Source organism: Chroicocephalus ridibundus, chromosome 8, assembly GCF_963924245.1.
Source record: "Chroicocephalus ridibundus chromosome 8, bChrRid1.1, whole genome shotgun sequence".
In the NCBI taxonomy this organism is placed as follows: Eukaryota; Metazoa; Chordata; class Aves; order Charadriiformes; family Laridae; genus Chroicocephalus; species Chroicocephalus ridibundus.
Genome location: NC_086291.1, coordinates 50,810,069 through 50,831,768, shown reverse-complemented (window position 1 = coordinate 50,831,768; position 21,700 = coordinate 50,810,069). Strand labels below are relative to the sequence as shown.

Genomic DNA, 21,700 nt, shown 5'->3' with positions numbered 1-21,700 from the left:
TCAAACAACCCTGGACCTTTCCTGGAGATGTATTCTGCCAAATCACCTGGCTCCGGGAGGTTCTCTGGCAACAATAGATATTTCTCAGCACTGAAGTTAACCACATCATGGGCTTCGCATATTTATTTTAAGCATGTTAAAAGATTTGAAAGAATTGGGATTTTTTTTTTTCCAACATTTTAAGCTATTCCTAGCAAAGCTGGAGTTTTGCTTAACTGATACTTAGTAAAAACATCTCCCCAGTTACGCGCGTCTGTATCTCACGCAGCTTGAGCGGAGCCCTCCCGCTCAGTCACCTCTACGAGCAGTTGGGATCTCACTGGCTGTTCTGCATGGATGCTGTAGGACGAGTTTCCCATCAGTTCATGCTACAGCAGCAAGTGACAACTGTGGCATTTCTTTGCTACTTCTGTCAACCAGCAATTCCCTCCAGGGGTAACTCGCACCCTTCTCTCTCCCCGCAACCAGCCCCCCAAAGGGCAGATGGCTGGCTCTTGGTTCCGCCTGCTGCGGAGTGTCACTGATGTTGCGAATGCTGATGTCACTTAAACAAAACTAAGCTAACTGTGGTCATTGTCTACTCATTATTAAATGACATTATTACATTTTGTGGGATCAGTATTTCTCCTGATACAGGCTACTGTACAGAGTTGCAGAGTTTCTTTCGGCCACCTTTGTGTTCCCCGAGGGATGGGTCTAGTTCCACTCCGGTTTATTCCTGGTACTTTTTTAGGAAGCACTTGGAGGCCGCGCGTGTCAGAAGACCCTCTCCCACGACCAGTGAGGCTCAAAACCAGCCTTCACTCTATCAACTTGAAACCCAAGTTCAGCTGCCTGTATTTTGTTGCAATATGCATTTAAACCTCAGATTCTTTAAGAGTTTTAATATCAAACCAATACCAAACTTAAGTTTTTTTTGCAGATACCTCTGTATAAGCAGACCGCTTCAAAGAGTTGCAGTTGTCACTAATCATCTTACGTGCATTGTAGTATAAAGTGGACTGTGTATGGAAATAAGTTAAAAATGTTTACAACTTTTGTATATATTATATATATAAAAATATCTTTTGAGAGAACAATCTGTGACTATGTATTTTCGGTGTCTGTGTACCAGCTGCAACTTATTTTCAATAAAGAGTTAAAAAATGAATAGAAGCGGCCTGGAAAAAATTTGGTAATACTTTATTTAATCAGGTGAGCACAAGGGACAAAGAAACTGCATCATCAGGCCAGAGAGATCGATCGCCTCGAGGAAACTTACAGCAGCACCCGCCCGGTGGGAACTACGTATCTGCTAACACAGAAGAAATTAACTGAAAATCATGGGAAGACGTAAGATGCTCCTGCAGAGAATACGCATTTCATTGCCCCCGAACTTTACAAACCGAAGGAAGAGCCAGGGAAAAGAGCTGGCAGCGTAGATCAGTTGCTGACTGGAAGTATTGGGGGCAGCTGGCATCAAACCAAAGCGCTGCTGCCGTGGGTCGTGTCACGGCGGTGTCACGGGCAACTACACCCCGCTCTGCTCCGGAGGAACCTGACTCGAAGCAGGAACACGGAAGCGTTACTACTTGTCACGTACTCATGCATTTTACAAACAGCCATGCAGCCAAATAATCCTCCCCATCCCCATTTTTTTCAGGGCGTGCAGCCTGGCCCCTGTGCTGAACACAACACGTTCAGGTATTCAAAAAAACCCCAGTCTTAATTATTTGGAAAAAGAAATCAAAAAGCACTTTGCAGCCTGACAGCAAGCGAAAATAAGAAGTGTAAGGCAAGGAAAACTTTCTGTAGCCAGCACTAGCTCTTCAGCACTACTCTGAGCTCAATTTCATAGAAATGATGCTTATATAAAAGCAGTGTTTTTGTCACTAAAAATTACATAAATTAATTTCAACTTTATTCCCACACGTTAAAAATAACTAAACCTGGTCTGCCAGGATGGGAGAGAATCAGACACTGAATTCCAGCCATGAAAGTGCACTGCAGGGAGGACTCTTGTCACTCCGTCCCGTCACAGCTGCTGCTGGAGGAGTCGCGTCAAAACGAGGAACAGATTCCCCTCTTGCGTCCGAGAGGTGGAATTTAGAGATGCCGAGCAACGTAAGCAAAGCTACTTCAGACCGGTATCACCAAGGGAGGGACAGGATGTCAACACTCCGTACAGTCTGAACAAATCATCCTTGTTAGCGCAGACCACTGTAAACAGATAAATGCACTTCAAGGCACTGCAGATAAACACGGTCAATGATCAGCAGCATTTAATGTCCCAAGATGATGCTGTCTGGAGCTACCACCATTAATACATCCAAGAAATTAGAAACATGGCAGTCATTAAATAAAATTACTGTGAAGTGTGCTTTACAGAAAGTAAAGCCTTACTGTTATTATTCTACATGCAGTGCTACAAAATAAGTTTCTTTAAAGAGCACGTTACATAAAAGGTCAGAGGCAACTTCAAATCTCACGTTCAACTCATCGCACAGATCAGTCCAATTCTTCAAGTAGTAGAATTAATTCCGTTTTCAGACAGGAATTTTCTTTGCTGTGTGAGCAGCCCAACGTTTACAGACGCGCAGCTGTAACGGTCTTACTCACCAGTGAGTAGCATCTTTTCCTGTCCTGCACCTTTGTACCCCTGACTACTGTGATCTTCGTGGTCACAGAAATAGCACAAAAAAAAATATAAAATAATCAGAATATTATAAGGGAAGCCATTTGTGCTTCCTTTCATTTCAGTGATTCTTAATCTTCCCCCACCCCCTGAAAAAAGAAAGAAAGAACCCAAAGCAGATGCTTATTCCCCTATTGTGTCCCCGTCAGTTTTCAGATCAGAAAGTATTTTCTCAGCTATTGCATGTTACAGGAGAAAGGTGGCCCCCTGCCTGCCCACCCTGCCACTTCAGCCTAATTCTACTCAGGCATTTCGGAAGCTCAGACTTTGGATGTTAATTAGCTACGGCGCAGTCCAGTGATCCCTTTGCACAGTATTTATGAACAGCACGGAGAGGGCTCTCTAACGGTTACCCGACTACTCAACTGGCACCGGCTCTCAGCCACACCACACTGCCAAACCTCATTCCAAAAAGTGCATATTCATAGACAGAGACTCTTTTATTGGTCTTCAGGAAAGCTAACTGATGATTCTGCTGATTGCTTGTAAGGAAGGGAACTCCTCATCCTCAATATGCAAAGCTTTATGGGTGACAACGTCCTGCTGAGTCAGTACTTGCTTACACGTCGGGCAGATATAGCAGTCGAGATCAGAGTTGGAGTCCGTCTGCCAAACGTTCTTTTTGTTCTTTTTGGATTTGTTTGAGCTTTGTTTTTCTTTGATTCTGAAATCGTTGTGAGCAGAAAGCAGTTCTTGTTGCTTAACTGTGTCCGGCAACAACACCAACAACTCGTTAAAAATTTTCTTGAAGTTATCTCCAAGCAGTTCTCGGCAACTTTTGTAATACTGTGCAGCAGAAATCAGACCCTTCAGTGAAAAGAGAATTGGAATAATTAGAAACAAATAAATAAATATATATTTAAGAAAATCCCACTGGGATTCACTTTCTCCCAGGCCACATCATCCTCACTGCTTTCACTCCATCCTCACGGCTTTTTTGCTACCTTAGCACTAGGGAAGAGCTACAGTGGGGCTCACAGGAGGGGATAAAAAAATAAATATATATATATATATATAATCTCTATCTAGTCCACTCACTGACAGCAAAGAGTGAGAGATCACTACATGAACCGAACATAGAAAGGTTTCGGGAATCCGAAGGTTCTTGCCCACTCACCTGTCTGAATTGCCCAGAATGAGTTTTAAATTTATTGAACTTGGACTCATCGCTTTGAAGATATTCTTTAATGGATTGTATTAGCTGAATGTTCCTTTGCTGAAAGTTTTCAGGAATCAAGTATGATCCGTGAGAGGATTTTGGCCTGCATTTGAAAAGATCAAAAGTGACTCCGACGTTGCTTCGTGGCATACAAAGATGCTGTGGGATATATATATTATATGGCTACTTTCTTCTATAGGATGCACTCCCTTTCCCCACCCAACTACACATGCGATTACGATAAGCAGCAAACAGGTATGTTGACAGGAGGATGAAATGCGTCCTGTGGGATTCCCGCTTTACCTAGGCAGAATATTTAAAATGCAAGTTTAACATAGTCTTGACGAGCTGTTTTGTAAGCTAGGTTCACTAAAAAGACGTGAGCAACAAAGACTGCACCATGAGTAAAGCCGAACAGATTCATACAGATGCCTGTATTAAAACTTACACAAATTTTCCCCTCCCTTTTTTCTCATAAACTCATCTCTCTCGACCCGAAGGGCCCCAGCCAGAGGCCAGCTACTGGAAAGATCAGAGCAACGAAAGCATTTGGAGGTCACCAAGGAAAACATGCTTCAGCACCTTGCTTCTGGGACTCGGACAGAATCAATGGAAGGGTTAAGAAATATGCCGAAGCTGCAGATTTCCAAATAAATCTAGAAGAGACAGCAGCCCGCAACGGCCACGGGACCCCCCAACAGTGGGGAAATGGCTGGCCTCTGCGGCAGCACCTGCTTAAAATAATCCCCTAGGAGTATTTCATGCGTTGTTTAACGCCCGTGTGACATAACTGAGATGTAATGCGTACAGTAACTCCAACTCAAACGACTTTTACTTACTCTTTCAAAGATGTAGTGACAGGTTCAGAGATATTGGTGGATGGAATAACAGCAAAACCTGGAGGGGGTTTACTAACAGGCACCGACAGTCCCGGAGGCGGAGGAGGACTCTTTAATAGCACCGCAGTGTTAAAGCCTAAACGAAAGCAGGGAAGGGGCAGGAAGTCAGAGCACATATCTGTGGCACCCACATACCACTGTCCAAAATTAACACCAGCGGTGTGACGTACTCTCCAGAAGCACTAAGAAGTAAGAGTCAGCAGTGCAGACATCACTATACTGGAAAAAACCTAAAAATTAGAGAGGTGGAAATCTGTTGCCTGAACACTCGGGTCAAGAAACGCTTCATAGTGGCTGATGTTACTCTACAGAGAAAGCCCTTTAACTATTAATTTACTTTTTCAATAGAAAATAATTAAAAAAAAACCCCAACACTCCAACTCACAACGAAAAACACTTTTACATTATTAAAGTGAACAGAAGTCACTCCAGAACTCACAACAGCACCAGGCATCGTATTTCTAGCACACTCCACCTAGCTGTACCTGCAGAGCAGCACAGAACAAAATAGCTAGGCAAGAATCTCCTGACGCGATGCTACTTTCATTAAAACCACTGTAAGTCACGTTTGTTGCCATGTTACTCCAGTTTTACAAGATTATGGCACCGCTAAAAGCAAGGGCATTAAATCTCTGCAAACACAGAACAAAAGGGACCCATCAAGCCAACTGACAAGTACCAGCAGGCACAGGTCACAGCTAAAGAGAGACTCCCTTTGCCCGCGGGGGCTCCCAAACTAGACCTTAACGCACAAAAGCGGATACGTGTCAGCCATGACTCAGAAAAGCAGCGACAGGTAAAGACCAGCTGCTCGTCTGTGAGCCACCCCCAGAGAGCAGACACCCGCAGTCGCACGGAGCAGAGGTCCCCCAACATTTCCACCGCTTCAACCGTGATTTACAGAGGACATTCGAGCCTATCTGTGTCCCCCAGACTGTCTTTTTAAACTTCAAAGGCTAACCTAGCACATGGTGGCAGAACTGCTACTCCCATGAGAGCCAGAAGGAGCAGTTTCTACATCTCATCCAAGCTACCTCCAAGCAAAGCTGGCCATGCCCTGCAGTGCTCACCTGGTGGCGGGGGCATTCTAGCTGATCCTGAGCTCCCAAGAGCTGGGAAGTCTTCCTGAGGTAAAGGGCATTTGTTAGTCACTGTGGGCTTTTTAAGGCCAGGGGGCTCTTTGGGTGTACTACAGATCGCTAATGATTTTTCCGAATGACCATTCACGACAGTTGTGGATCTGTCAGGGGCGTGAAGAGCAGAGGATGCGTTTGACGTCCGCTCTGCTTCTGGCAGCTTTTCAGTAGATGACCTGGGAAACGATGTCTCCTGTAAGAGGTGTGGGGACGACGGCCTCTGCTTCTCAACACCCATCTTCTTTTTCTTGCTCACTTTTGTAAAAGTTTGTGAGGTAGAAGCTGCCAGCAAGGACGAGACATCAAACATTGTTGGTGTGTTTCTGATCTCCTGGGTTGTCAAGCCACTACCGCCATCTTCATCGTCTGACTGAGAGAGTTTATTGCTCTTCTTACTTCCTTTAGTGCTATTCAAGGAGGATGGTTTTTTGGCTATCTGGTTTACACAGGGGTTGCTAATGGCTTTGACCACATTTTTACTGGAACCGTTGTTCCATGCAGATGTGATGTTAGTTACTGTTTTATTGTTAGGTCTCATTTTGGACACTAGAGCTGGAAAATCCTCTTCTTGGAAAGCTGTTTTCTTTGCAGTCGCTGTATATGTCAAAGACATCCCAGAAGAGATGGTGGGCGCTGCAGAGGATGACAAGCTTGGGAAATCTTCTTCTTTAAGCTTAACCGCTGCGAGCTGGGCAGAGCTGCGAGAAAGGAAAAGCACAGCCCGTTACACCGGCGCTGCAGAGGCAGCACAACTCCGACAGGCAGAACGAGCTCCATACCTGTCTGCACTCTTCCTCAAACCATCGCTTAGGGCGGCACAACTGACCCAACTGTTAACAGGATGCAAATGCACTCAGGCTTGTAAACTGTGTCTGGAATGGGTCTCCTCAAAGAAGGCACACGAGCCTTGCTGTGTTGTCTCTACTGTCTTAGTACACCTCACTTTGACCAGCAAGCTGTACACACACATTCTAGCTGCCACAGCCTGCAAGGACATTATTCTAATCATCATCAATTTCAGGAGATGATGAATTTTAAAACTCACAGTATACAGCTCCTTCAAGGTAAGCTATCAAGTTACAAATAGCTAAAATGGAGAACATCGAGGACTTCCCTGAAATTACACCACCAAAAGATCAAGCCGTGAACTGAAGCAACAACTAAAGCCGTTCATGCAGGTGACGAGCACAGAAACAGCTTGAGGAACAAGGGGGCCAGGGCAGGGAGGAAGCATTTGTAGTTTAAGTGATCTGTAAAACTATTTTCTCCAGAAATGCAGAACATGACTAAGTTTCTAAAGGTGCTTTCTCATTGCTGCAGCCTTGCACAAACTTACCCTTGTAGAGGTCCCACTGCTGAACCAATTGCTGGAAAGTCATCTTGGCTTAAAGCACCATTAGCAGCTGCTTCTTTTGGAGTATGGACAAAGAGAGCAAAGAAATGTTTTCAACTAAAATCCATTCATTTCAGAGTGGAAGCTATCAATGAACACGACAGCAGCATTAACAAGTCCTATTTTCAGCAGATGATGATGTCATTAACAGTGACACTCCAAAAGGACAATTTAAAACATGCATCACCCTTTCCTTCAATTAACTGCATTCATCATTATGTCATCGCGTACTGGCTGTAGCATACAGGAAATTCACACCACTTAACATGAGCAAAACATTAAGCACTTTGTGAGGGAACCCTCTAGAGACCGAGATGCCTTTGCCCCCAGCTGTCTGCTCCATGCTTCTACCAGAGGTTAGCGCTCAACTGCCTGCACAGCGTCAGGATGCTTTTCAGAGCCTCAGTGCTCTGACTGAGGTATGCTGCTGCTTCACTTGGAAAGCTGCTCCTCCGAGCCGTCCATCACACCTCTGCTGCACGGATGCCCAAGCTGCTCAGCAATTAGCTCCTGGGCAGTCATTTTACATTGAAACATAACTCATTCCCCGTTTAGAGTTGCCTTAAAATCCAAATCCAGTGCTGCGGACCGCAGCATTTCAGGGACAGATTGGTAACAGCTTTGGCATGCGTGCAGCAAAAGCTGGGCAGGCAGCTGGGGGAGATAACCTTGCCCATCATCCCCAACTGAGCCGTACCCATTAACCAAACAGAGCTCTCAGCAGCTCTCAGTTCATAATGAAAGCATATAATCTTTAAGTGGGAAACCTGTTGTAGGAGCAATAAATCAGTGGAAAATGGATTTGAAGCAACACTAATATCAAAACACCACTGCATCATATTTATTTGCCCCGAAGTGGACACGGTTCAAAACAATTAAAGGTTTGCTTTCACCCAGTATTGCCTTTACTGGGAATACTTTTGTTCCCCAAAAAGGGGAAAAGCAGCTCACACATCACAATAAATCAGTTCTTGCATGCTAGAGTAGGAAATGGCACATTCTTAGATTATATTGATTTGGATGGAACATCACATACTGTTGTATGTTAACTGCATTTGATATTTCTACCCGGCTGCATTTCAAGTGTAACCTGCTGCAGGAGCCTCAGCCCACTCAGACACGTTTCAGTGCAAATCCGTGTTGCTGGATTACGATTCTGCATAGCTCTATCCACATCCACCAGCCTTTGAGAGCAACGCACGGCCATCCCCACTTTTGCCAGGCTCATCTCCAGACCCACCATGTCTCCCCGCAGCTGCGGAACGTGTTCAACACTAACCTGTAACATCATTTGAAGACCTGGGCGCACGTTTGGAGCTGAGCACTTCAGAATCCCTCAAGTCCTCCTTTTTACCTCTACTGCTGCTGTCATCTTTGTCTTCTACCCGTTTTTTCTCTTCTTGCCGTTTAGCTGCTACAGACGCCCTGACGGCTGCCGCAACATCTCTGTCTTCTTCCTCCCTATAGGACAAGGCAGACTTTCTTGGTCAAACAGTAAGGATTACCGAGCAGCTTTGCCTCACTCCAGCTCCCACCTCTCCAGTGTCAGCTCCGATGACTGTCCCTGATCTTGTGCTGCCACCTGCTGAGAAGGCTAAAGCAAACCCACCACTCCAATACACCCTGGCGCCGGCTGGTGAGACAGGCAGCATTCACCCCCTGGATTTGCAAGTTCTACAGGTGGTAATAACAATCCAAGGCAGAAGAAACCGGGATGAACTGGGAGAGACAGTACCAAGGATGCATGGCGACACCTGTCTCTCCCATTCATTTTCAGACATATGAAATCATACTTTTAGGCCACAGTAATTCTTTGAAACATGGTTTGTCATGAACTCTCAACACATGCACGATCCACATGCGACACCAACATATAAGTGTTTAGAGATGGACTTTTTCCCCCCCGTGATATCACCAGTAATGAACCAGCTGACCGTCCGGCGAAAAAAAGAAGAAAAATAGATGTGCAGTATGTACAAAGCACTCAGGTCTTGTGTGGATGAAGAGACATATAAATGCAAAGTTTCATTTCAATACTTAACCCTCTTCTTTTTCCAAAGCACTCAGTCTGGCCACACAGAGATCTGTTAGTTCAATGAAAAGCATGGTCCTTAGAATAGGAACTTCACGGTTACCCAGACCAAAGAGTCCATTAAACCTTCAAAGACTTGGCACTTACTTCAGAAAATCCTACTCAGAAAAGTTAGCATAAAAACAGTTGCTGATATTAATTTAGGATTCTGAGTTTACTTAACTCACAAGTTGAAGATTACATTGTTTGCTTCCTGCGTCAAGTCCAGAGAGCTGAAACTTCACATAAAATAATTTCACTTTGATCAAGCATGTAGTCAGCACCCAGGCTTAGACTGAAAGCTGGTTTTACTCTCAACCAAGGATTCACTATGGAAGCTTCCAAATTTTGTACTGACTTCCTTCCTTCCTACTGATCCACTGAAACATTGGTAATTGGCAAGTAAAAACCAACACTAAGCAGCAGTAAAAAAACCACAAAATGTTGTGCTACTCACCTCTTATATCTCCAGCTGCCTCTTCTGTTTTGCTGACTCCCTCGGCCACCCAATCTGCCTGACCTCCCTTGTCTGTTATACCTGTCAACTTCTTCATAGTCCTCTCCACCTATAACACCTAAACAGGAGGGATGGTTGATTACTCTCAAAGTTATTTCTCTAATCTGGGCATCACATTATACCTGAAAAAAGCAAAAATATACCAGTACAAACAAAACTGCCTTGATTTCTCCCTGATGATTAAGCAGTCTATGTAACCTTGCTACATTAAAATCCATTTTACAGTACATGGATTTGATGTATTGTAACCTGTGAGTTTTGAGTAATTTTGTGTTTATGCAGAGAGATTTCTACATACAGTTCCACACAGAAGAAAAGTTCCTCTGTATGTTCATCTCTGCACTCCTACGTGGACATGCTACTGTGGTCTCATGCTCCACGTTCATCTCTATTTTGTATTAACTGTAATATAAGTCATTTGCATAAGTACAAATCGTAGAAGAAAGTCAGCAGTTTTCCTAAAATTATGTACCATCATTAAATCCATACATGGGGGAAAAAATTGTAAAACAACTTAAATAGGAAGAGACCTCTGGATATCATCTGTTTTATCTCCTCACTCAAACAAGGCCAGCTCTGAAACAATATTAGGTTGCCCAGGGCCCTGTCTGGTCAAATTCTGGTTATCTTCATGGACAAACTACAACCTCTCAGGGTCCTGTTCCAGGGCTTGTCCGCTCTCTTCATAAAGAATTTCTTCCTGGATAGGAAACGTCCACCAGATGTTCTCAAAACCCTCAAAGCAGTAAGAATGAATATGTTTCGGTCCACGTCAGCCCCCAACCACACTTACCCTCGTTCCTCCTCTGGTGCCTAGGAGCATAGTTAAACTGAAGGTCTATCTGTCGGTTCTGCCTGGCCTCTGCCCTGTTCTTGCTGTGGAAGGCCGTTTTGTGTGCTTTATAGTCTATTTCTGTGCGGAAAGCATGGGTAAACTGTTCTGTGCTGCACCGACCCTCTTCGCAAAGGAAGTGCTTTTCGCGGAAGTGTTCACGAAGGTATTCATAATCACTGGAAAGAGAGAAGAGGCTGAGCCGCGACCTTTCCAACATATCTTACTAATGGTACAGGGCTACTTTTAGAAGATGAAGTGAAGACAAGCCTAGGCAGTTGGTTCTTTCTTTATCCCCAGACAAGCTTTCCAGCTGAAACCACTTGTGTACAGTCCACGTAGCCCTTAATGCATGATCCCAGATGTTAAAAGAAGCCTACTGCCTGATACTCGTCACATCCAGCTGTACATAAGACATGTATTTTACAAAAGCAACTTTACTTCTATCTGCTTTGCACATGAACTTTGGAGTCTTAGTCAAACACACTAGACATCTGCTGTCATGCTGCAAAAATGTAACTTTTAACATTTAACATTAGTGAAAACTTTAAAATATGAACTAGACAGAAAGCGATTATTGTGGCTGTTGGTTTGAGGAACAAAAGAGGCTGCAGCCAACCTGCTCACATCCTTGCCCTCTGTCTTCAAGCACTACTTTCCCCAAAATTCAAAGCAGATTCAAACAATTGTTCTTAAAATTAAAGGTACGGAAACAGAAATAAACTGCTTTCACAAACCTGTAGTATTCCTGAGCACCATCAGAGTCACAGAAATGACAAAAATAATGATCTCGTCTTAGGTGTTTCAGTAACTCATCATTATCCAAATAACGCTCGTCACAAAATTTACACAGGGGATGCCCACGATGGGAGGTGTCATCTGGATCTCCATGGATTCGATGACGGGCGAGGTCCTTACGAGAATACCATTTCCGTTCATAAGTAAAAATCTGAAGAGAAAAAATAAGAAGTGTATTACTTCTTGTGAACAGAGAACGAAATGGAGTAAGACGGGTTGCGCACGACTTGTTCATTTGTAGGAGTGGAAGACTTGCTTCAGAAAGATGCAATTTTATAACCGACACCTAGTATTTTCAGTGAATAGGAAACAAAATTCAGGTGATAGGTCCAAATTAATTTTAACTTGCATTTCACTCAGTCTGAACACTGAAAACAGATCTAATTCACCTTTTTCCCTTTCACATTTTTTTTTTTGTGTATTAACATAATGCAACAAACTTGAAATTACAATCTGTGGTAGGGAAAAAAATCCTAAATATGTATTTATGAACATATAGTTTTTGCCTACTCGAATTGAAAAAGCCCATAAACCAGAAGTGAGCTGTTTTACTTTCCTCGGATAGCAACTACCCCAAGATAGCTACACACAAGGGATACAGTTCAGAGAACAAATTCTGCATTGTAAGACAATCTTCTGTCCCTACTAATACGCGAGCTACTTCGGTAGGAAGAGTTCTGAAGATGCCAAAAAGATACACAGCCTCGAGAACAGAACATCCTTTATTTCTCGCCTAGACAAGGAGTGTTAACTCCTTCTGGGAACAGGTTCATTTGGCTCAGCTAGGGTTCTGCAAGTTTAAGAACTTCTTTTCAGTAGGCACTAGTAATACGGAACCTTTTCCTGTGCAAAAAAAGTCTCTGCAGTGTTCTGAAATTAAAAGCCAAGAAATTCTACTACTGTTTGTGAGTTCTCCAGGAGAGACAGTGACAAACAAGCTCCTGCAGTGGTGGCTACTTAAGCTGACCGTGGAAACACCTCTTTACCAGAACTCAAAGGAAACAGCAACCAAAAGAAGTGGTCTCGCCCTCCCCTGACTGCTTCCCTTGGATTCGCTCTGGCGATTGCACGAGCACAGGCGGAAAAAGAAAAAAAAAAAAAGCATTAGTGTTCACTCAGGCCAAGGTGACGACTTCTGGATCCTGTCCCTATCGGCAGTAAACTACAGTTCAGTTGGCATAAACCAACTGGCACCACAGGATAAATGCATTTCTCTGATTTGATACTTAACTGGTTTCAGAGAAAACAAACACACATACAAACCCATGTGTAACGAGTTCTAAAAAACATGCATTTGTGCACTAAATTCCCTCCTACAACAATAAGGAATGCTGACAGCTATCAGACACAGAGGTTAGCAGCCCTAGAATTCATTTAACAGTAACTGCTGATTTTGTTTGATGTGTAATTCAGAAATACAAAACCCACTCTAGCTCCAGGGAAAGGTGGAATTCTGACTTTCAGACTGTGAAAAAGCATCGCCTGACTGACGCAACACCAGCCCTTCTAAGTGAAATTTGGGTGGGATTAAAAAAAAAAAAAAACAACAAAAGATGATGGTGGTGAAGGTAGTTTTACACGCTCAATACACATCGCCTTTTCAGACCTAGACAACTCAGCTTTCCAGTAACCGTTTTATCTTTAGTGGGTTGTAAAATACATTTTAAAACAGCCCCGGTCACGTTCTACATGTGTACATCAAACACAGCAGCCTCAACTGCAGGCAACAGTGAGTTTCATTTTCCAATCGAGTCAACAACCCACAGGAAATTTGCTCTGAACAAATATTATGGTTTCAGCTGGGACAAAGCTGACTTACTTTCTTACTAGCAGCTGGTACAGTGCTATGCTTTGGATTTGGGATGAAAATCGTGTGGGTAAAACACTGATGTTTTGGGTTGGTGCTAAGCAATCAAGGCTTTTTCTGCTCCTCATATTGCCCTGACAGTGAGAAGGCTGGAGGACACAAGAAGTTGGGAGGAGGCACGGCCAGGACAGCTGACCCCAAATGACCAAAGAAATATTCCACGCTATATGATGTCACGCTCAGTATATAAAGCTGGAGGAAGAAGGAGGAAGGCAGAGACATTCGAAGTTACGGCGTTTGTCTTCCCAAGCACACGTTACGCATGAGGAAGCCCTGCTTTCCTGGAGATGGCTGAACACTTGCCTGTCGATGGGAAGCAGTGAATGAATTCCTTGTTTTGCTTTGCTTGTGTGTGTGGCTTTTGCTCTACCCATTCAATCGTCTTCATCTCAACTCACAAATTTTTCCTCACTTTTACTCTTCTGATTCTCTCCCATGTCCAAACCTGGGGGGTGGGTGGGGTGTGAACCAGCAGCTGCTTGATTCTAGTTGCTGGCTGGGGTTAAGCCATGACAACAAATAAACAAGGTAATGAAATATAATTATATTTCATTAAACCAGGAAGATGGATTCTCATCCTGTACAAGTTCCAACTGTAAATGCTATGCTGACTCTGATCTGAGAAATAAATCCATCACTCCATGATACATTCTGCTTTGTGAACTGGAACCAAATTATTTTCTTAAGTTACAGTTTTAGCTCATAAAGTCATTACGAGTATAAGTCTTAATAGACTTCAGGTCTCTACCGTTACAGGTGTAACAAAGTCTGCCTACAACTCAGGATTAACTTCCTATCAGACAGTTAGGGCTTGGTATTACACACGTTGCGGCAGAGGAGCCAACATCTGAAGGTTATTAATATGGTCATGCTTAATTTAAAGTATAATCCACGGAGAACCTTCAGGCCTCCTTCATTAATCAGTTTACAGAAGAAGAAAGACAAAGCAACTGGCCTCACTGCTGGCAGAAAGAGGAAACTTAAAAAAACCCAAACACATCAGTGCTGTTCAGCCACCCCCTTCTTCCCACCTCCCCAGGTACTCTTGCAGGTCATATTAAGAAGCACCCCTCCTTCCCACACACTGAAGCAGAGAACTAAGCTCACCTTTAAGTGTTTAACACAGAGCTTACAACAGAAGAGTTCATGCTGCTTCCTCATGTGCTGTTCCAGATCTGCAAAGGTATTGAATGGCTTCGCATCTGGACACAAAGAGCACTCATGCTGCAGCAGCTTCCTAAGGGAAAAGAAAGATTTCCTAAAAATTATCCGATTCCCTCTCAGCAACCCGATACCTTTATCGAAAAACAAATGTTCCGTCACTGGCAGAAGGCTGCATTTTTATAGCTCCCCCAGCAATTTGTAATGAGGTTAGCGTCCTGTTTATTCCAAGAATACTTTGTCATCTGTCACGAACAGAACAGAACCAAATTACACAGACGCTTCAACTGTAAGACAAGAGCTGAACAACCACAGTGTAAGTAATACACTGCCACTATAAAATTTTGAGTGGACTGTAACATGTCCATGCAACAAATCCCCTTCTTATTGAAGATTCAGCTGATATGCGCAACACTCGCATGCAATTTAATTACATTTTCTACTGTCAGAAACTGAAGAATGTGGTGAGGGAGATAAAAAATTGTAATAGAAAAGTAGGGAGGGAAGAATAAAACAAACAACCCTCCCCACAATGATTCCCAACAAGAGCTGAGGACAGAGCACTGGTCTCAGTGGGAGACCCCGCTCCCTCGCACTTGATTGCTGCCCGCGGAACTGTAATCTCAGCAACTCTCCAGAAATCGTATCATCAAAAGCAATTCCCAGAGCTGGTGTATAATTAATCAGAACATGCTTCCAACTGATTCTGCTCACTAAACCCACTGCCCAATTCCATAAATATGAAGTCATACAAAACCAGAAATGTATCAGCAGAGCTACATTCTCAGCCCAAATCAGGTTGGACACAATTTGCAGTTCTCTAAGAAAGAGGTACCATTGCCTGCATGGTTTCATCTTTTTTCGCTCTCCTTTCCTTTTAACTGCTTTTAATTATCTTAAAGCCTCTCAATTAAGCACGTTATGAAAAATATTTTTAGAACATTATGCTGATGCCACGTTTTTTACTCTGCTTTGGTTTTTTACTTCACCCTTTTCCTCTCCCATTTAGAATCAAGATCTTTGTGGGCAGACAAGGTTGCTCTTCTTTTCATACAATGTTTGGTACAATTGGTTTTGATTAGTCCTTATGCAGGAGGGCAATAAATACAATTATAATAGTAATTCAGTCTTTACCAATTTCCAGAGCAGCTATGCAATGGATGAAAAGCCTTTCAGCAAGTTTGCTGTTGATAAAGAAGCAAAAAGCAACTTTTATTGGCAGAGCAACGCTTCTGTATTATGCATCGGTGAATCTCACACTCCTGCCTTGAGGAGCTGCTCCCTTTGCCGACCGTGGTACTAAGCACCCACGCCAACCGCGCTGCTCCAGGCTCTCATGCTACCAAAGCCACCTGCATTGCACGGTGACTAACGTACACAGCATGGCAGCCACTCTATTCCCACAGAACAAAACCACGCTGTTGTACTAAAGCATGCATTTCCTGCCACGTAACACAGATAAGAATATGCTGGATATGTGCCCACCTGTACAGTGCATAAACCTCTCCATCCATAAAATAAATGTCATATTTCTTCTCATGCTGCAACTGGTTAAGTGCTATCGTCGAGAAAGACGTAAGCTTCCGTCCGAAGACAACCTGCAGGCAACACAACACAAGAATCAGCAAGAGCACACTGAGGCCACACAGCCTTTGGGATTCCAGCTGAACTCCTCAGCACAAACTTTGTCTGCCAGGGAACTCGCCATAGCCCGAAGCTTGGACAACACTTGCCGAGCTCTTTGTTCAGTCCCAGCTGCTCATCACCACCCCCAGTAACTGCCCCCACAACTGTCAGCAAAGCCACTGGGACTGCTCCTTATCAACTTCCAGCAGGTGAGCCAGCTTAGACAAAGGTGGACTGGACTAGCCTGGTCTTTGGATTTTGAACTAGATTAGGAAACTTTTATGGTATGTTTTGCTACCACAGCTGTGCTATGAGTAAATATCTTCAACCCTCTCTGTAGCAAATGCCTGTCAAGAGCCCTGCTCTCAGCTCCCTCCTATCTCCTGGTAGATCACACAGAAACTTAGAGTCTGTAAGTGGAAAGTGACGTTACTCAGAGTCTGACTGGGAAACCACTGTTTCTTCTTTCCTTAACTACCAGGAAAGCAAGAAATAAAATACTACGTCACTTCCCAAATTATATGTACCACATATCCCTTCTAAGGGAACCTGCTTGCTCACCATTGCTCCCCCTGACCTCCAAGCAGCCTGGGTCTCACACAGCAGCCATTTACGATATTACATCCTTCTTCAGAAGCCACCTACCACCGGTCTGCTCTGGCACACACTCCCAGTTTGGGAAGTGCTGGGGTAGCAGCGACATTTATGAAACAGCCAGAGCTACCTGCACCAGCTCGGAAAGGCTGAGACACAAACACAATAATCACCTGTTCATCTAGAAATACTTACAACCTTAATAAAACCATTCAATTATATAATACGCATGAAGTATAGTCTTGTTAAATCACTCCTCTTCCCTTACTGGGGTGAAATACCATGGAATAAGTCTTTTGTGTCTGGTACTGTGGGGTTTTTTTTAAAGCTTTCTTTACAGTGGGGCTACTGTTAAACAAAACAAAAAATATAGACAACTTGCTGAAATATCAAGCTTAAAATAAAGAGAATACAAGTTTAAGTTTGTTGTATCGATGACAACTATGTCCAATTCCAATTATTTTAAAAAATTTTGTTTTGGTGAAATTGTAATGACATTTCATTTCAGCCTAAAGTGAGTTTTAGAAGAGAGGAATGGACTGCTGAAAAGCAGATTTTATCACAGGAGTCCATCACAGTTTCCTACAGCAATTCCAAGAACAATCTCACACGTATATGTAAGAAGTACACTGACAGATCCACCAAGCCTGAACCAAGTATATGTCAGGGTTAGTTTACAGGTCAACAGGTAATCTTTCCTTAACTTCACTGCAGCAATTATGCATCACTGAAAGCACATATTACCATAACAAGTATATCCTGCTTTCTCCTCCGTCATGTCCTGTGATGCCACTCATCTTTATAGTTATATTTCCTTGTACATTCTGCTGTGACGCGTACCAGTTCGGTCTACGCTACTCTGTACAACACCATCTGAGATCTGGTAGTGTTGTGCTTGTCTCCGCTAATTCCACGCACACCATGCAAATTAAGAGACCCAGTTTTAGGTCCTACATATATGTTCAGTTCATTCAACAGCAGTTTTGATGTGATTTATGCACCTCAGTATCTTTTTTTTCTTTCCTTGGGGCATCAGGGTGAAGACGCAGAACAGTATTATAGTGGCACTTAAAGACAAGGCCGGGAAAAAAAGTACAGCCATTAAAAATGACCCCTCAGTCAATTATAATAAAAGGATCATTTTAAATGGTTAATAAAGGAGGAAGAAAGATGGCTGAATGAACCAAAGTTCAGGCCACAAAATATAGCAATATTACAATATTAAAAAGCCTGTGAGATTAACAGTCCATTGGTGACCCTAAAACAAGCAGGTTTATGGACAAAGAGCAACATCACAGCTTGGTTCTTCCTAAGACAGGAGAAACGGAGCAGCATTTCCTCAGAGGATGATCAGAGATAAAATTACTTTCACAGAGTCTTTTTCTGTACACGGAAGCTACTCATGTGCCAGTAAGCGCAGTCTGAAAACCACATCGACCTTCCCAGCCTCCAGAAAGTATGAGGATCCTCAGCACACAGCCTAAGATCTTCAATTCCTCCAACCATCTGAACAACTTCAAAAGCAGCCAAAGCAAACAGTTTAGTTGGGGCGGGGGGCTCTCCTTTCACCAAGGGGAGAGCCCCCTCCCCCTGATATATTTGTTTTATTTCGTTTCCTAAACCATCTCAGAGTATTTCTTTCAGTGCCAGTACCAGTACCAATTCTTTCCTTCTTAAAGGGTTTGGTTTTCCCTGCATCACTTCTGCAAAAAACAAATTCACGTACGAGGACTCGTTTTTATAAACATCCTCGAACAACTTTTCTTCATGCAGCTCATCACTGCACCGAATCCCCAGCTGCCTCCGCGCAGCCCAGCCACAGCATCAGAGCGACTTCCCCTGAACTCCACAACGGGGCCCGGCACCACACCAGCAGGCCATGTGGAAAACAGAAATCTATCACAAAAATTAAAACTGAGGGGAAATTACTTTTTAAGTATATGCCCAAGAGATGGCTCACGCCAAAAGGAACTGGGGGCAAAGGCAGCATGGTGTGCTGTAACCTAAGGCATGAGCAAGCCCTGAAAGAATACAAAATATGTCCTCCCCCAAGCGTAAAACCAAGCCAGGAACTCGGCAGGAAGACAGTCATCTGAGATCATGCAATACCAACTCTGAAAAGCAAGCCCTGCTGGTTCAAAAACTCAAAAAAATATTCCCTTTAAACTCCATTTTCTTCATATTTTGTTTCCAACACCCCTCCCGTCTCCTCTGAGCAGCACTCGCCCCACCGGGAGCGAGACAGACGGCAGATAAACCCGGAGAGCCGCCGGCTGGGGGACGCCTCCCCGCCCCGGCTCCACTCAGCAGATTCCACGAGTCGCTCCGCGCCCGGCTCCTGCCCCGGCCCGGCCCGAGGCCTCCCCCCGCCCAACGCCGCGCGGCAGCCGGCCCGAGCCCCAGCCCCAGCCCCGCGGGGCGCTGACAGGCCCCGGCAGCGGACGCGGGGGCGCCGGTCCCGGCCTCACCTGGCCCAGCTCCTCCCGGCACACCGCGCAGTACCGCACGCCGCACAGCGCCCGCATCCGCACCGAGCACCGGTAGCAGATGGGGTGGTCGCAGCGGCCCAGGGCCACCACATCCAGCTCCCCGCAGCACAGCACGCACGACCCGTCCGCGGGCCCCGCCGCCGCCGCGCCGGAGGCCGAGGCGGCCATGGCGGCGCCGACCCGCCGCGGCCTAGGCCCCGCACCGCCTAGCAACAGCCCACACCATAGAGAGGCGGCCTAGAGCGCCGCCCGCACCGGCCTGCGACTCTCCGCCCGGCTCTTCACCATAGAGACCCGTCCTCGCAGATCCCCAACGGAGCCACCATCGAGTCTCCCGCCTAGAGCGGCGCCTCACGCCCCGAAGTACCTCCCACCACCGCCAGGGCGCCACGCCCCCCTGACGTCACGCCGCGTCCTCCAACGCCCGACCATAGAGACATAGCCCAGAGCGTCCCCCTGCCGCGCTAGCCCGGCTTCTGCTGGCCTCTGACCATAGAGAAGGGCTGCCCGGAGCGTCCACGCGGCGTAGCCCCTCTAGGCGCCTCTCGCTGGTGTCCCCTCAGGTGGAGGCGGCCCGCGGGAACCATTTGGTGGCCCCTTGCTCGGTAGCTACTGAGCAGGCCTCAGGAGAGTCTGGGCAGTGCCGGGCGGCTGCGGCCTGCGCTGTTGCACCTCGGGACCTGCCCCTGTGGATCTGGAGACCCTGGCTGTGGGCAGACTGGGGACCCCAGGCCCCTGCCCCAGCGTCCCTGGCTGTGGGGAGGCTAGGGAGCCCGAACCCCTGTCCCGGTGCCCCTGGCCGTGGGGAGGCTGGGAACACCAGGCCCCTGCCCCAGCACCCCGTCCATGGGGAGACTGGGGACTCCAGGCCCCTGCCCCAGCGTCCCTGGCCATGGGGAGACCAGGGACCCCAGGCCCCTGGCCTGGCGCCCCTGGCTGTGGGGAGACTGGGGACTCCAGGCCCCTGCCCCAGCGTCCCTGGGTGCTGCCCTCCGCCTCCACAGCCACCGGGTGGGCGGCTGTGTGGCAGCACAGCACTGGCTTTCCCCTGGACAAGGCATTTTGGCCACTACGTGTGCAGTAGTGGTGTCCCACAGACGTGGCAGTGTGGTGGTGACCTGCCAAGCAGCGGAGGAGACAGGATTGTGATTTCTGTGGGATTTTTCCAGGGCAAACACCTACCCTGGTGGTGCAAACAGCACCAGAATGTATACATCGGGGGCAGCTCTGCCTCTTGATGTGATTTTATAACACAGGTGTCCTGCGGCCTGTGTAAACTAGGTGTGATTGGGAAAAAAAAAGTGTTAAAAAGTGTACACTGTGTAAAATAGGATATTGCATCCATGAGGACAGTACCACAAATGGGCTCTGTTGGTGTCAGTATGTTAAGAGCACAGTGTGTTAAAGAAATCTTTGTGTATGTGCTGCAGGGTGTGATTCATGTATTCAGCGTGTGAGCATGTGACAGCTGTCCGGGGTTGCAGAGTGAGTTAAGGTGAACTCGAGTTAATCATTGATATGCCTGGTTGGTTGGTAAAGAAATGTATGTTCCCGCACTTGCTTTGAGGGCTGATTGCATATTTTAAAGGTCTGTGCTGCTGAGGCTCAGAGGTAAGAATTGCAGCTCCTCAAACAGAAGAGGGTGCTCCAGGAGCATGGAGAGTAGTGTTGACGGGCTCAGCAGCCATGTTCCTCTGGAAGTAAATTAAAAAAGCATAAAAGCTTCTTTGGGGGCAGCACTGAGGAAGAGACAGAAACAGTTTTTCAAACTTTAGGATCTCCCACCTTTTTTTCTCCCAGATTACCACTAAATGACCAACGTGGGGTCACTTCCCTTTCCATGTGTGAAAAATCAGAGCTGATCCCTGTAAAACACGGACACTCTGCTTCCAGATCCACCCAAAAAGCCTCAAGAAACCCCAAGATCTTGGCATGAGGCGCTCGTTCTGCCACATCATCGTATGTGTCACCCGATGAGCAGCACGTCACTCTGCTCGGCAAACATTCCTGGAGTCCTGTCCCCTGAGTCAAGGGCTGCCATCTGTCCCAGAAATGACAAAATGGCCCGATTATTCATGGGCCTCTCTCGTCACCCGCGGAGCTGGTATTAGAGGGTGATGGAAGAATGATTCCAGGACACACCATGCCTCGATGAGGCAGGTCAATGCTGGGGTTACTCACTGGCACAATATGATAACCCTTAAAGACAAAACATCTCTAATTAAACTAAATTTTCTAGGAAAGGAAACGGAGACAAACCACGCTAAATTACACATTGAAATGTACCGTAAATTCCTAGGATCTACTTGTGTGCATCATGGCTAGCTGGAAAACTGGACAAGCAGCATCCTTATCGTTCGGCTCTGCTTTCTTTTCACGGAATTTCCTGTCATTTGACTCGAAAGATGCTTCTTGAAAGATATTAGTGGTTTAGCTTAAATAAGTGAGTTTTAATTAGAATAAATTATTTGGGGCTATAATATG

The 21,700-nt window shown here is 45.5% G+C and overlaps 1 protein-coding gene across 2 annotated transcripts; it reads right to left on the bottom strand.

Annotated features, from left to right (window-relative positions):
• Positions 1-1,161: 1,161 nt before the first annotated feature.
• ZNF598 (zinc finger protein 598, E3 ubiquitin ligase) lies at positions 1,162-19,565 on the bottom strand. 2 transcript variants are annotated; one of them, XM_063344077.1, is made up of 12 exons: positions 19,196-19,565; positions 15,993-16,105; positions 14,454-14,583; positions 11,419-11,630; positions 10,643-10,860; positions 9,790-9,907; positions 8,541-8,722; positions 7,205-7,274; positions 5,803-6,566; positions 4,673-4,808; positions 3,792-3,936; positions 1,162-3,481 (listed from the first exon to the last, which is right to left on the bottom strand). In XM_063344077.1, the coding sequence occupies exons 1-12, from the start codon at positions 19,382-19,384 to the stop codon at positions 3,134-3,136; spliced, it is 2,625 nt and encodes an 874-aa protein (XP_063200147.1). In that variant the 5' UTR covers positions 19,385-19,565; the 3' UTR covers positions 1,162-3,133. The 2 variants fall into 2 exon arrangements, with proteins under 2 accessions (XP_063200147.1, XP_063200146.1); XM_063344076.1 differs by having other exon boundaries at positions 7,205-7,277; positions 19,196-19,563.
• Between the last annotated feature and the right edge of the window lie 2,135 nt (positions 19,566-21,700).

Excerpts from the sequence above, each read along its gene's own strand:
- ZNF598 (XM_063344076.1), bottom strand. The coding sequence starts at position 19,384 with ATGGCCGCCTCGGCCTCCGGCGCGGCGGCGGCGGGGCCCGCGGACGGG. Across the intron at positions 16,106-19,195 it reads GCCGGGAGGAGCTGGGCCAG|GTTGTCTTCGGACGGAAGCT; the intron begins GTGAGGCCGGGA and ends TGTTGCCTGCAG. Across the intron at positions 6,567-7,204 it reads GCAGTGGGACCTCTACAAGG|CTCTGCCCAGCTCGCAGCGG; the intron begins GTAAGTTTGTGC and ends CCTTTCTCGCAG.